Source organism: Plectropomus leopardus, chromosome 16 (genome assembly GCF_008729295.1).
Source record: "Plectropomus leopardus isolate mb chromosome 16, YSFRI_Pleo_2.0, whole genome shotgun sequence".
NCBI lineage: Eukaryota > Metazoa > Chordata > Actinopteri > Perciformes > Serranidae > Plectropomus > Plectropomus leopardus.
Genome location: NC_056478.1, coordinates 25,734,628 through 25,747,897, shown reverse-complemented (window position 1 = coordinate 25,747,897; position 13,270 = coordinate 25,734,628). Strand labels below are relative to the sequence as shown.

The 13,270-nt window shown below is 37.8% G+C and overlaps 2 protein-coding genes across 2 annotated transcripts; both read right to left on the bottom strand.

Moving 5' to 3' along the window:
* Positions 1–3,042: 3,042 nt before the first annotated feature.
* Positions 3,043–5,871, bottom strand: sf3b6 (splicing factor 3b, subunit 6). Its single transcript, XM_042503606.1, has 4 exons — positions 5,759–5,871; positions 4,920–5,038; positions 3,833–3,971; positions 3,043–3,649 (listed from the first exon to the last, which is right to left on the bottom strand). Exons 1-4 carry the CDS (start codon positions 5,786–5,788, stop codon positions 3,560–3,562), a joined length of 378 nt encoding a protein of 125 aa, XP_042359540.1. The 5' UTR covers positions 5,789–5,871; the 3' UTR covers positions 3,043–3,559.
* Positions 5,872–8,342: 2,471 nt separating this feature from the next.
* LOC121955737 (lactoylglutathione lyase-like) lies at positions 8,343–13,243 on the bottom strand. Its single transcript, XM_042503806.1, has 6 exons — positions 13,169–13,243; positions 11,299–11,381; positions 10,976–11,116; positions 10,351–10,418; positions 10,018–10,107; positions 8,343–8,672 (listed from the first exon to the last, which is right to left on the bottom strand). Exons 1-6 carry the CDS (start codon positions 13,238–13,240, stop codon positions 8,578–8,580), a joined length of 549 nt encoding a protein of 182 aa, XP_042359740.1. The 5' UTR covers positions 13,241–13,243; the 3' UTR covers positions 8,343–8,577.
* Positions 13,244–13,270: the final 27 nt, after the last annotated feature.

Below are 13,270 nucleotides of genomic sequence, written 5' to 3'. Positions count from 1 at the left end.
CTAGCAATGTCACATGTAGATGTGCACCTAGACAGTGGCGTAAGCCCCAGTGCAGGCTATTATGACGGGCCTAAATTAGTTACGAAGCACGCACACACACACACACAAGTATATACACAGTACCAACCACGTGCTGGATTTTAAAGTGTCAGTGTGTTACCTCGGCTATTGTATTTGCAGAGTACAGAGGTCAAAGTCAAAGTTATCAGAAGCATGGAGAGTACTGTGACAAAGTTAAAAAATGTGACAACAAGCACCTGAGAGCAGAGCAGCTTCCCAGCTAGCAGGGAACGTTTCCACAACACTGGCTAACCTTACCTGCAAGTTGCAATAATGTCCCGAAGAAAACATTTTAATGTAATGTTCAAAGAATGTTTATCATTTCAAATAAAGCCCCTGTAAGGTTAAATTTTAACTAAGACGTAACGTTTTGACTGCAACATTCTGGGGATGTTTTGGTGATGTTGAGAGGTAACAAATCATAAAATTTAAAACAAAATCCCACATCATAATATAAAAACAAAGGAAAAACATTTTCAGAGCAACACTGAGAACATGTTATTAAGGACTGAGTTTACAGAACATTTTTCATGAAACATTCCTGTAATGTAATATGTTAAAGAAAAATGTAGAGAATGTTACATGAACTTTAGGAGGAACGTTCTGGAAACTACAAGACAACTTGCTGCTGAAAACGTTACTAAAACATCGCTTTATAACATTATTAGAACGTTTTTAGAACCAAAAAATACTAGCTGGGTGTCCATTTCACTGCTTGCTGAAATGACTACGAACTTTTTCAGGCATTTTTAGTTCAACAGCCTCACCACAACTGCTCTCCTTGACATAAAGCCAAGAGAATACATAATAAGAGAGTAGAGAGCTGCGATACTTTTCAGCAAACAAAACCATGTCCATAAAACCAGCCAGCTACAGCGGCACGCCCACAGTTTACCCAAAAAAGTACATAACACACAATGAAACAGGTGCTCGGCGGCAACCTGACTCCCAAATCCTTACAGGCTTTTTAAGCAGGGACACGGCGGCCTAACAGATACCCCGAGTCCCCCTGAAAAGACACATGTCCTCACCTGTTTGACCGCTTCTGTCTCTGACTGCTCAGGCCTGCGACACAAAACAGGGAAGGGTTATCTAATGCTAGGTATAGCTAGCATCTGCTAGGCTATAAGTTAGCTGTCCATAATAACTCATAAGCTGGCTAAACTTGGTAGTGACATTAATTTAAAAGTAGCCTACAGCTTAGCCTTCAAAATACATGTAAGCCTTGTCTTAAAGTGTACATTTAACACATTAGCCAAACGTTACGACTATTTAGACCATTGTTATCTAGCTTGCTGCTAGCGTTAGCTTACCTGCTACATGTGGACACGCTGAGAGCAGCAGTGAGCTGCTTGTTCCTGAGCTGGCAACTGTTTAGAAAAAATAAAATAAAAAATAAAAGCCTATTTAGGCAGTTTTGCAACACTCTCCTTTTGCTCTTTTCTCTAATTGTTTTCTTGAAACCGCTTTTGAGTTTTTTTAAATTAATGAATTCAGTGCAACACTGGGTGGGTACCTGATATACAAATGGTCACTTTGGAGAAGAAATATTCCCTTAACTGTTTTGGTTTATTTTGTCATGTTGTTATTCTGCATTATTTTCAGCTATCTATTTTCAACAATTTATTTATTTTTTAATTCAGTCTATTACTTTTAGCTTTGACTTTCCATCTCACTTTCCTCACTTGGTAACAAGTTTTTTGTATATCCAGTATGGAAACATATAATGTTAATAAATTAAAACTGACTCAGGTTCGCAGGAGGTGTTTCTTGTATTGTATCTGGCAGCCCACTGGCTATTGTGACAAATAATTTACTTCTGTAACATTTTTATAATGTATATTTAAGATTTTATTTTCCTCCTAAACATAAATGCACGACTCCACTCCACTTCCCTGCCAGCTGTTAAAGTCCCCCCTGTGTTGCATTTATAACCTTGATTGTAGGTTTAACGTGTTGGCATACTATAACAAACTTAATGGCTGAAATTGGGATTCTAAAAAATTCTTTAAAAATAATCCCTGATTGGTGGAAAGTAACAAGGGCACGACCAGGGCATAAACCTGAGCGAATTGGCTTGATTTCTTACAAAAACTTGGGCAGAAGGCAATGAGCAGCGAAAGAAGACATCACCTTTAAATTAGAAAGAAACAAATTAACAGTACAAGAAAATCACCTAAAAACAAGTTAAAAATAAATAAATGGGAAAAAAGTTGAAAAAAAGGGAACTTTGTAACAAAATTTTAAACATGGAATTATGCTTATATGGTTTCTCCCTAGATTTTTCTTTTCCCTAGCTTAAAAAAATAAATAAATAGATATTGCTAAATCTACTGTGAAACATTTATTATCAAGTTGCTCATTGTCTTTTTTTCTCATGTTTTTGAAAGAAATCACACCAATTTGCTCAGGTTTTAAAGGTATCACAGGAAAAGTGATGTCACTCCAGGTGTCAAAGGGTTAACCCAGCACTAGTAAGGTTTTACTGATGCACTTCTTAAAAATTAGATATATTTTCTGTACAACCACTAGATGTCCCTGTTAAAACACTGTTCATTTTAAAATAAGGTAGACATGAATAAACTGGGGTTTTCTGGTCATTTTTAAATGGAAACATTATTTGATGATTGGCAGTTACACTAACAAGCGGAAACACTGTAAGACTTTACAGAAAAACTTCTTGGTGAAAATGAAGGAGAAAGCCTGCAGTGTTTTACCCACGACTGTTGAGCACAATATCACTGCGGGTTCAATCAAATGCTCGTGTCCTCACACACAAACAGTGAACTCCAAACTAAAACCCCTGGGATCGCATCATCACAAGCTGTTTGGAGCTTGAGGCACGCTGAAAATCGGCACTTCCCTAACTAACCCCTGTGCAAATATGGAAAATGTATACAGTCTATTGATCTGAACGGGTTCACACAGAGGACAGCATCACTACGTCACATCTACACTATGTGAAGAGGAGGAGACAGGAGCTTTTAGAAAACATTTATTTTACAGAAACCATATACTTTACATAGTCTGTACTGATCAACTCAATTCCATATCACATACTGTATGACAATGATTAGCTTTAAATTAAAAGATTGTAGAAAAGAATGAAAATAGGAACAAAAGGCTGAAAAAAAAGATTTCCGTGTTGCCAAGGGTGAATGCTATGACCAGTCAATATCTAAATCCAGGTAAAACTATTTTTTATGTTCAAGAGTCTGTGCTGCTTTTCATTTTTGACATGAACACCAACCAAAGTCCTAAAGATCAAACAGATGAGTGAATTTTTGTGAGAAAAAAAAGAATTAATGAAACAAAACAGAAAAAAATCACACTTTTCATTTCAACAAAATCGTTAAAAAAAAGAATATTTTCAAGAACTCTTCCGGAAAATTATAACCAGCATACACCACAGAGCATGTGAAGTATGTACAAATAGAAAAATAACGACTTTGAACAGTGGGGGTGAAAGCCGTGGAGGTCAACGGGGTTTTGCAGAGTGCTACTTCGGAGGGTCTGTGTTGATGCCGTATTTCTCTTTTAGGAGCTTCAGCTGTTCCTCTTTTTTCTTTGTGTCCATCTTCTGGAAAGCCTGCCAAGAGAGTTGATCACAGAATTAAATTTGGAATAATTACATAAAGACATGTTTATATTAAAATATTGAAAAGATTTTTTTTCAATTCCAGGACTGTATTTTTGTAAAACCTTTACAGAAGCATACCCCACAACTGCCCTGTGACCCTTTGATGCCTGCAGACACTGTAATCATACGTACTCTGTTTGCGTTGTAGTAGAGGACCACCAGGTAACGGTTGCAGACGTTAAAGCCTGACAGATGATCACAGGCGTTTTTGGCGTCAAAGATGTCTTCATAAACCACGTAAGCTGTTCCTCTTGTTTCAGGTGTGTTACCCCTAAGAAAGAATAAAACACAGGAAGTGACTACAAGACCAATATATGCAGAGTCCTACAGGTGTTTAGGGGAAAATACAGTGTACTTGTAACTGAGAAAAACTTTTTTTAAAAGCAGATAAGAATCTATTTTACATATAATATAATTGTAAATATTTATTTGGGTAATATTGATATTTCTTTCTTGCTGGTCTACAAATCTGTGAAGTCTAAATATTCAAGCCATCCTGTTTCAGGTGATGTTCTCTTGGCTTCACAATAAAGATTTCATCATCTACCTGCCTTTTTTAAGAGATTAATTCCCATTAACCAACCCCACTCACCAGCGTTAGAAAAGATCTGATAACATGCACCTTCAGAAAAGGATGGCGAAGAAATTCAAGAAGTTTTGCATCAATTTAAGCTTTAGGATAGCCCTGAACAGGCTTTATAAATTGATGAGGGGTTTGTGTGGGTCACTTAGGGCTGTGCGATATAGAGACGAATACCATTAAATTTGTAACCATATTTATCGATATTGCTACAATATTATAGGGTTAACGACTGATGCTTTTACAGAATATTAACAGAAAGATATTTCTGATAAATAAACAACAGTAACGTGGATGAAATGACTAAGTCACTAAAGGCAAATAAGAGAACAGCTAGAACAGTCTGTTAAGTTCAGATAATTATATCACTATACTTAAATACAGCTTTTAAGATCAGGAAAAGACAAAAGCTAAAATGATATGTAGTTTCATCAAGATATCAATGACAAATCACATTCTAGTGTTGCTCTAATATATAACACCTATAATATGATGTAATAACAAACAGTATGTTGTCCTAAATCTAATTCAGCATCTTGGCATCTACAATTAAAATGATCAAACGTAATTCCTGTTATTTCTTTTGACCCACCTGGTCTCTGTAAACCCTGCAGATCTATGCAGTGTGTAAACACTTACGTTCTGATTTGACGTATTGGTCCATATTTCCCAAAGATATCATACATTTCTTCAGCTGTGATCTTGTAAGGAAGATTCCTGACGTACAGGATCCGGTTCACCTCAGGAGGCAATCGTATCTGCAACAAAGCGAGAAAAACAGATGAGTTAATCATGTTTTTTAAGAAAATAAGAGCAGAGACCATATAGGTGCAATGTAAACACTTAACGACTGACAAAACGTTACGAGTGTTGTGATGCCAAATCCATCTAAAAACAAGTTGTGTAGCATACATACTTTCATTAACTGTCAGTGTTTCTTAATCTGCTGGAAACACTATTATTTTTTGTGGCACTGCGATAAAGACGTAACTCTTCAATAGCTGACGTTTGTTTGCCTCGTTTCTATGTGCAATGATCATTAACTTATTTATATTTTTGTCCATATTGAATCAATTATTCCTATTTTTATTTTCCCAGATGCCATCACTCGTCTCTAGATTACATAAAAGAGCTTTGTGTTAAAAGAGTATTGTGTCGAGGCACCAATAACAACACTTTGCTAACGTTAGCACAGCCACTAGCGTTAAAATTTGACACTGTACGTTACATGTAGCCACGTTTCCAAAACAAAATTTTAGACGTAAGACCATCCCAAATAAATAACACTACCAAATTAAATGTGTAAAAAGCAAGAATGCGACGCGTTTTAACATAGTTTATATGGTTGTTTCCAAGTCGTTAGCATGCTAACTGTATGCTAACGCTGGCTGACGCTAGCTTCTAGCCTAGCCAAGATAATATCATTAGTTAACGTTATACTTCTCTCACGGTATACCAGCAAACTCGCTCATACTTACATTAGCGCGTTTCGCTGCTTGCATAGCCATGGCGAAATTATTTTTATGAGTAAATTAGACCGCTGAACAACAAACGCAACTCCACACTCTTCCCGTCAAAATGGCAGCAGTCGCCAGTTGGTGACGAACATCCGGTTTCCGACTGAGTGGAAATACGGCGCACTGCTGCCCCCCGCAGGACAAATGTTATTACAGCACTTCACTTCTCCACCTCTGAGCCACACTTCTCCATACATGTATCTTAATATTGGCTACATTGCCTTGACTGCCGTGTTTACAAAAATAACTTATTTTGTCACAGTGGCACCTAAAAATTACACTACATTCTTGGGAATGAAAAATGAGCCTAGATATAATCTCTGGTGCCATTTTTTTTTTTTTTAAAAAAAGATCAAATCAGCATATCACTATAGGGAAAGCACAGTTGTAAATAATACAATTAATGACGGCTGGATTCCAATTCAGTTTGTGTGCATATTAGCCCACTGTCACACTGTCACGGCTTAGTCTGAGACACTTAAATTACAACAGAGCAAATGTTTATGTTACTAATAACACCTGTGCCTTTGCTATTATGGCAAGTCAAAAGTCTGCTGTGATAAAGATCCATTACTGTAAAAGTGGGTTGTTTCAAATGTACTGTGCAAGAGGATGAGTTACTGGCAAGTTCCAATAACTCCACACGCTTCAAAAAAAAAAAAAAAAAAAGAAGAATAAGAAAGAAATAACACAAACATGAACTTGGTAATTTCAACAGTGTTTAAAGTAAAGCATAACTAAGAGCGTGGTTGTTTTGAGTGACAGGCTGACTGTGAGGCGTCACATTTTTCTGCCTTTGTATATGTGCATTTTTAATTTGCCTGTGTGTGTATGTGTGTGTGCGTTTGTGTGTAACAGAGGGAGGTGGTGAGTCTATGGGAAAGCACAGCAGGGAAAATGTCAGTGTTTGTTGGTGTTTATCAGTTGCGTGTTAAATCAGAAAGAACAATGAGAAAGTCAGTCAGGATCACAGTGGAGAATAATCCACAGCAGACATTTTGACATGTGTATTTAATAACATTAATGACAGCAGCATACCATTTTAAGGAGGTCCTAGTGTTGGGCATGCAGACTCACTGGACCAGCATACTGACACACTTAATGGAACTGAACCATTGTTAATGTCCTCACTTTCACCTGTGCTTTTCCTACTATGACAAGTAAAAATGTCTGCTGTGAAAAAGGTCTATTCCATTAGAACAAATCAACTAGTTAACCTCTGAGGGTTTTTTTTAAAAAACTTTTTTACTACCAGCTGATTTCACATAGTGACCAGTTGACCTTTTTAATTTGTTGCTTTTCTTATTTCTAGTGTGCTGTGTGCACCACCTCAACTCTGCAGCAAACTGTCAATAGATTCGAAGAAACAGAGAGCACATTTAGATTTCAGTTTTTTAAATTTATTTATGGATTGCAAAATCTAACTAGAGACTGTATAAAGATCGTGGAAAAAAGGGTAGAAAATGCACACATCCATGAAACGTTGAGAAAGGTGCTGGACCCACACGCCCACATTTTAGCTCCCCATGCAGCTTTTACTGAGCTACTCACAAGTGACGTTTTGAGCTAACAGCACTTCTTCAGACTGAACTGTAAGCATATGCATAACTTTAAGCCTTGATAAAATGTAAACAGGTGAGTTATATATAAATTCACCTCTTGTGCAGTTGTCATGAGCCTGAAATTAGGTCTAGAGGCCCAAATCAGGTAGTAAACAAGTTTATTTCTGCTGTAAAGTTGGATATTTTAATATGGGGGATTATGGGGATTTACTCAATTTGGGAGCCAGCCTCAAGTGGCCATTAGAGGGACAGCAGTTTTTAGCTGCTTTACATTAAGGGCTGCAACAACGAATCAATAAAATTGATTATTAAATGTGTTGGCAACAAATAAAATTTGTGATTTGTTGTACTATTATTACTCACCGTTTAAAAGTCTCTTTCTGTCACAGAGATGATGAAATACAAAGATGTCTGTTTTACTCCAACTTCCCTACTTCCCTTTCAAAACAAAAGCCCTCTGACAGCGTCTCTGTGGACAGAATCCTATCAGCTGCTGATACAAGGCATTTTATTTTGAAACATTTACAGGACCGTGTTGTCGGCTATGCGGGAACTTGCATAAACTTAAACTTCATAAACGAGCAGAATTTGGGCTTTTAAATGTGGAAATACAGAGCTAATATCTGCGGGTCGTGATGCAGCAGCGACGTAACAACAACGCTGCACGTGTGAAGAACACAAGCCTGAAACACGCTGCAGTTCACCGAGGCTGAAGTCAAACTGAACATACGTCGTTTTTTTGTCACCTCAAAGTAAGGAAACATGATGGTATGTTGCAAAAGCTGTCAACATTTAGTTTTTGAATTGTTTTATATTTGATTTTGTAGTTATTTATTATTTAATACATTTTGACAGCTCAGGGATGTTCATATAGCCTCCTGTTTATGCACTTTTTTGCACTGTTGTCAATGATAATCTGTTTTTGATGATGGGGAAAAAAAATGCTTATTTTATTGTTATTTCTATTTCATTTTTAAAATAAATCCAATTCATTGATTAATCAAAAAATAATTGACCGATTAATTGGTTTAAAAATAATCTTTAGTTGTAGCCCTATTCACATTAGCTTCATTTATCAACGTGGAGGTTGCCACTTGCAAAGAATGGAGTTTATGTAAAAACCAAAGGTTTGTTGTGTAGAAAATAAAAGTCCTGTTTTGTCTCAGCAGTGATCTCAAACCATAATGCCCTGGTTATTCCCCCCCGTGTGTCTCTGCTTTAAGGTGCCATTAATGAGACCATGTTGTTAGGACTTAAAATCTCAATCCAGTAGCCGTCAGGATCCTGAATGAAGGCGAGATCCTTCATTTTACCTGTGAAGGGGGAAAATTGTGGTAGTTAATATAATGGTGCATGTACACATACACACACACACACACCACACACACACACACACACACTTTTGTCTCTCAGGGGAAGCTGCACTGACTTTGATTCATTCCCTGAAGACACAAAACCTAAAACCAACTTCAACCCTAAAATGTAAAATGTTTACTGTAGGAGGACCATTTTTTTGGGATGCGAGTTCCCACAATGAAGCTGTTTGGACAAATCTTACATCCCTACATGATGATTCAGACAAGCAAGCAGCCTCCCCAAACTGCTGACATCCAGTTGAATGTGAGTGTCACTTCCTAGTGAAAACCTTTAACAACATGTGGTTGAGACATTTGTTTTAATTATAATGAGATCTTTGCATTTGAACATCTAAATCATTCCCAAACCTCCAGTGATAGACTTGATTTACCGGCTGTTTTCAGCATTTTGTGTCTGTTGATTGTAACTCACAGGAGATGGCCAACAGAACTAAATCCACTGCAGCTTAACCCTTTAAAACCTGGATAGCCATCAGTTTTCTTGTGCTGTGTCAGACCCCTTTCACAAGCATTTTAACCGTTGAAATGTGAGCAAATTGGTTTTAAATCCTTTCAAAAACATGGATTTGATGCACATTTTTCAAGTTGAGCTGCACTGACCTCTCTTGGCCACCGTACTGTTGAGCACTCGGAGTCATCTGGGTTATTTTACGTCATAAATAAAGGATCTCTTCACAATAAAATCAGTAGGTGTGAAATGACAATCTGTCTAAAACTCCCTCTCCCTAAAATAAAACATTTTGCACGGTGTGAAGAATATCCCACATTGTTGCTCTGAAACTAAAATAATTTTCAAGTCCTGAAAATGTCTGAATTCATCTTCCAGACTGACTAGAAGATAAATAACAGAGTTGGCGATACTGTATATTTTCTTTATTGTCCACAAATACCATGAAAACATTAATATTGTGCACAAACTATTATATTATTTTTATTATATAAAAACACACCATGTTCATTCATCGCCATTAACACACGCACTGTAGGTTATTTTGGCTCAATCCGTTGTGCTGCACCCAAAAACCCACTATAGCACCAAATGTGGATTAATCCACCGCTTAAAATAGTCCCCATCAAAAGCACTATTTCCTCCTGTTTATTTGATAAAAACTAGAGTGGACACCTGTTTTAGGAAATTACTGAGACTTAACAAAATGAAACTACATATGTATTTGTGCACTGTTTTAAAAGGGTTTGTTGACACTAACAAATCATATAGTATTACCTCAGTCTGAGTCTGTTCAGTTTAAGAGTTTCAGTATGGACCTGATTTCTGACTCACCTGATTCTGGTTTCTTGACAAACTTCACTCCTTGCTCTTCAAACACTTTGCAGGCAGCATAAACATCTGGAACAGCAACGCCAATATGACCTGCAACGAGAGAGCAGGTTACACCCAAAACACATGCACGCGCACACACACACACACACACACACACACACACAAAGAAGAAGAAAACTGTGTAGGTGCCATCTGTTTCACTTTAGCTCATCTGTGAAGCATTAAGAAAGCTGAAACAAGTTAATTAAGCAAACAGTAACAGTAAAACTTTAAAGTCTGACAAAAAAATTACTTTTAAACTACCAGTGAAATGAATATAGTTCAAGTTCTCACCAAATCCTCTCGGCTCGTTGTTCCCATTGTGGTATGACAGAGTTTCATCTGACTCTGAACCCCAGTTACTAACAAACAGATAATAGATAGTAGATAATTACACATTCATCAGCAATAAAGTTATACTATATCTATATATATGTGTGTGTGGATTCCTGATTATTTTTTTCTGCATAGTAAGAAGGTACGGTAGAAGCTAGTGGCTTATAATAAAAAATCAATGCATCTCCAACACAAATATATGTTGGTTTTATTTTCTCTGTGAGAGTAAACTCGATATACTCTGGTTTTGGACTGTTGGTCGGACTAGTTTCGACATTTTAACGACTTTAAAGACCCACATTTTAACATATTTATACAGATATTTTATGTACTACATGATACATTGAAAAAATAAAATGCAAATTTATTGATATTGTGCAAAAACTGCGGCCTTCATGTGAGAGTTCAATGTGTTTTTGTGACGCCATGTGCAATAACGTGCTGCTATTACAGCCTCCGCTCTTCTGGTTTCAGTCTTTCCAGAATATGACGGGTCAAGACAATATTTCATTATGAACAGGGAAAAAGAAGTTCTTCAGCACCGAACGAAGAAAAGCATTTCTTTGAGGATTATCTTACGCACTGTGTAAGCTCTATGGTGGCTCGGCGAGAGAAGGTCCACGCCGTCCTCTCTCTGATGTCAGCCGGGATGTCCGACTTGTCTTCGTAACCCAGGAAGTAGAGGGTGAAACGCATCGAGGGGAAGTCAATTTTCTGGAGCAAGCTGGAAACCACAGAGGAGCCCAGTGGTTACTGGTTTAAAGGCCAAATAGGGCAGAATAAAGACATCTGGACTGATGATGATACACAGTTTCCTAAGTGGTGTGAGAACCACAGACAAGTTGAAGTTTGAGATGTTGGAATGAGATCTGCTCAGAGAGGTTCAGGATCAGACTGAGGACTCACGTCATGCCCAGGATCCGAGTGTAGAAGTCCAGAGATTTTTCTGGATCTTTGACCCTCAGCATCGTCTGCTGCATCATGTAGTCCTGCAGAGACCAAAGTCATCAAAACGATTAACACAACACATCTTTAAATCTGCACCAGTCAACATTTCTATATGGCCCGTTTGGAGGTTTTGAAGTCTTATGTTCACTCTCCTATAAGCTCTGTTTTGGATGCTTCTGCCCCCCCGATTTCTACCAGACCTGGTCTAGTTCAGAACAATCACAAGTGTCTATCTAAAAAAGGTCACGTTTTGGATGATTACTTACAATTTGTGCTTTATATGCGAAATACCGTCTTTTTTGGCCTATGCTTCTAATGCTGACGATGAGCATAAATCTTGTTTTATGAAGAGAAGCGTCATTGAGGCGTTTTCAACAAAGGTGGCTGCAGCTGATGTTGAACTTTCTGTTGAAGTTCTAATTTTGAAAATTTGATAACAAAAACAGCGACATTCGTTCACCGACATACTGATTCTGCACAATGGCAGCTCCTCTCTGCACGCTGAAGGCTGATTACATTTGTCTGTTGCTTAGCGCTACATCACGTTTCCTTCTCTGATTGGCTATAGGTCTATCTCATAGACTGCATACACAGATGGACGTCACACCCTTAACTATAGCCTAAGTGAGGTTAAAATATTCAGGATGTGTTGCCATCTTGCAATGTTGATGTCACTGAGAGCCCGATTCTGTGCAGTGACGACGTTGAATTAAATAACTACTTAAAACCGAACATATCATAAAAATAAACACTTGTGATGAGAACTACCTTCAGTGACAGAAAACGTCCTTGGGAAAAATGTATTTGGCGTGTACTTTGAGTTTTTAGTTTGGCCTGTGTCCATTCACTAACATGGAGGGGCCGGCTTTATGACCTATACTGCAGACAGACACCAGGGGGCGATCGAAACTGAAAAGCTTGACTTTGGGGGAACTGTCATGTTGTCCATCTCTATATTACAGTCTGCAGTCTATCCAATCATGTTCAGAAACTCTGAGGAGTGGTGACATATTTTGTTTCTCAGTAAGCATTTGGTACTGGATTGCAAATCCTTTCAGCCAGCATTTTGTAAGTAATTATTAAAGTAATTTATATTGTTACACTGATATGAGTATGTGGATGTGCTTTATCACAGTTGGTTGCAATATGCAACCTCACCACCAGATGCCACTGAATCCTACAACAATGGACCTTTAAATATCTGGAGAGAAAAGAAAATGTCTCTGAAAATTCCTCCAGCACTAATACAATAGAGGTGTTTGGAATTTCCTTTGTGGTGTTCAGAAAAAGGAAAAAACAAACACTAAAAATAAAAGCTAAGCTCTCACTGTGTTTCTGGAAAGACAAATTGTGAGTTTCAACATCTTTGTACAGGGGTGGAAGCCGAAATCTCTGAGGTAGATATTTTCAAAATCTTGGCACATGAAGCTGAAACTATGTGCATGGCTGGATAACAACAAAAGTGGCAAACTGTTTTATGTCATTAAGATGAACTGGCCTTTAAAAAGAAAAATCTGTGGCACCTTTAAAAATGTGCTTTATAGCTGTGACTCTTATGTGAGTTTGAATCCTGCTCTGAATCTATCGTAACACTTGAAATCTTGTTGTTCCTGCGGCTCAGACGACGTTGCTGTACAAAATGTTTAAGTGTGTGAACTGTCAGTGTGGCCTACAGGCATCTGCAGGTCTTACGGCTCACATAAATGACTGCCAACAGGTTCGACTGCATTACAGTCTCATCCCACACTGTGTGTCCTCTGTCAGTGCAGTTAAACAAAATGAATGAAATCCATTACCACTAAAGTAAATATTAAAAACAAACACTCACCTTGGTGATGGGATCTCCTTCTTTGCAGGCAGCAGACACAGCCTCATCCGACAGTCCTCCTCTGCCCTCCATGGCTCTCAGATCGCATCAGATTGAGTGAGC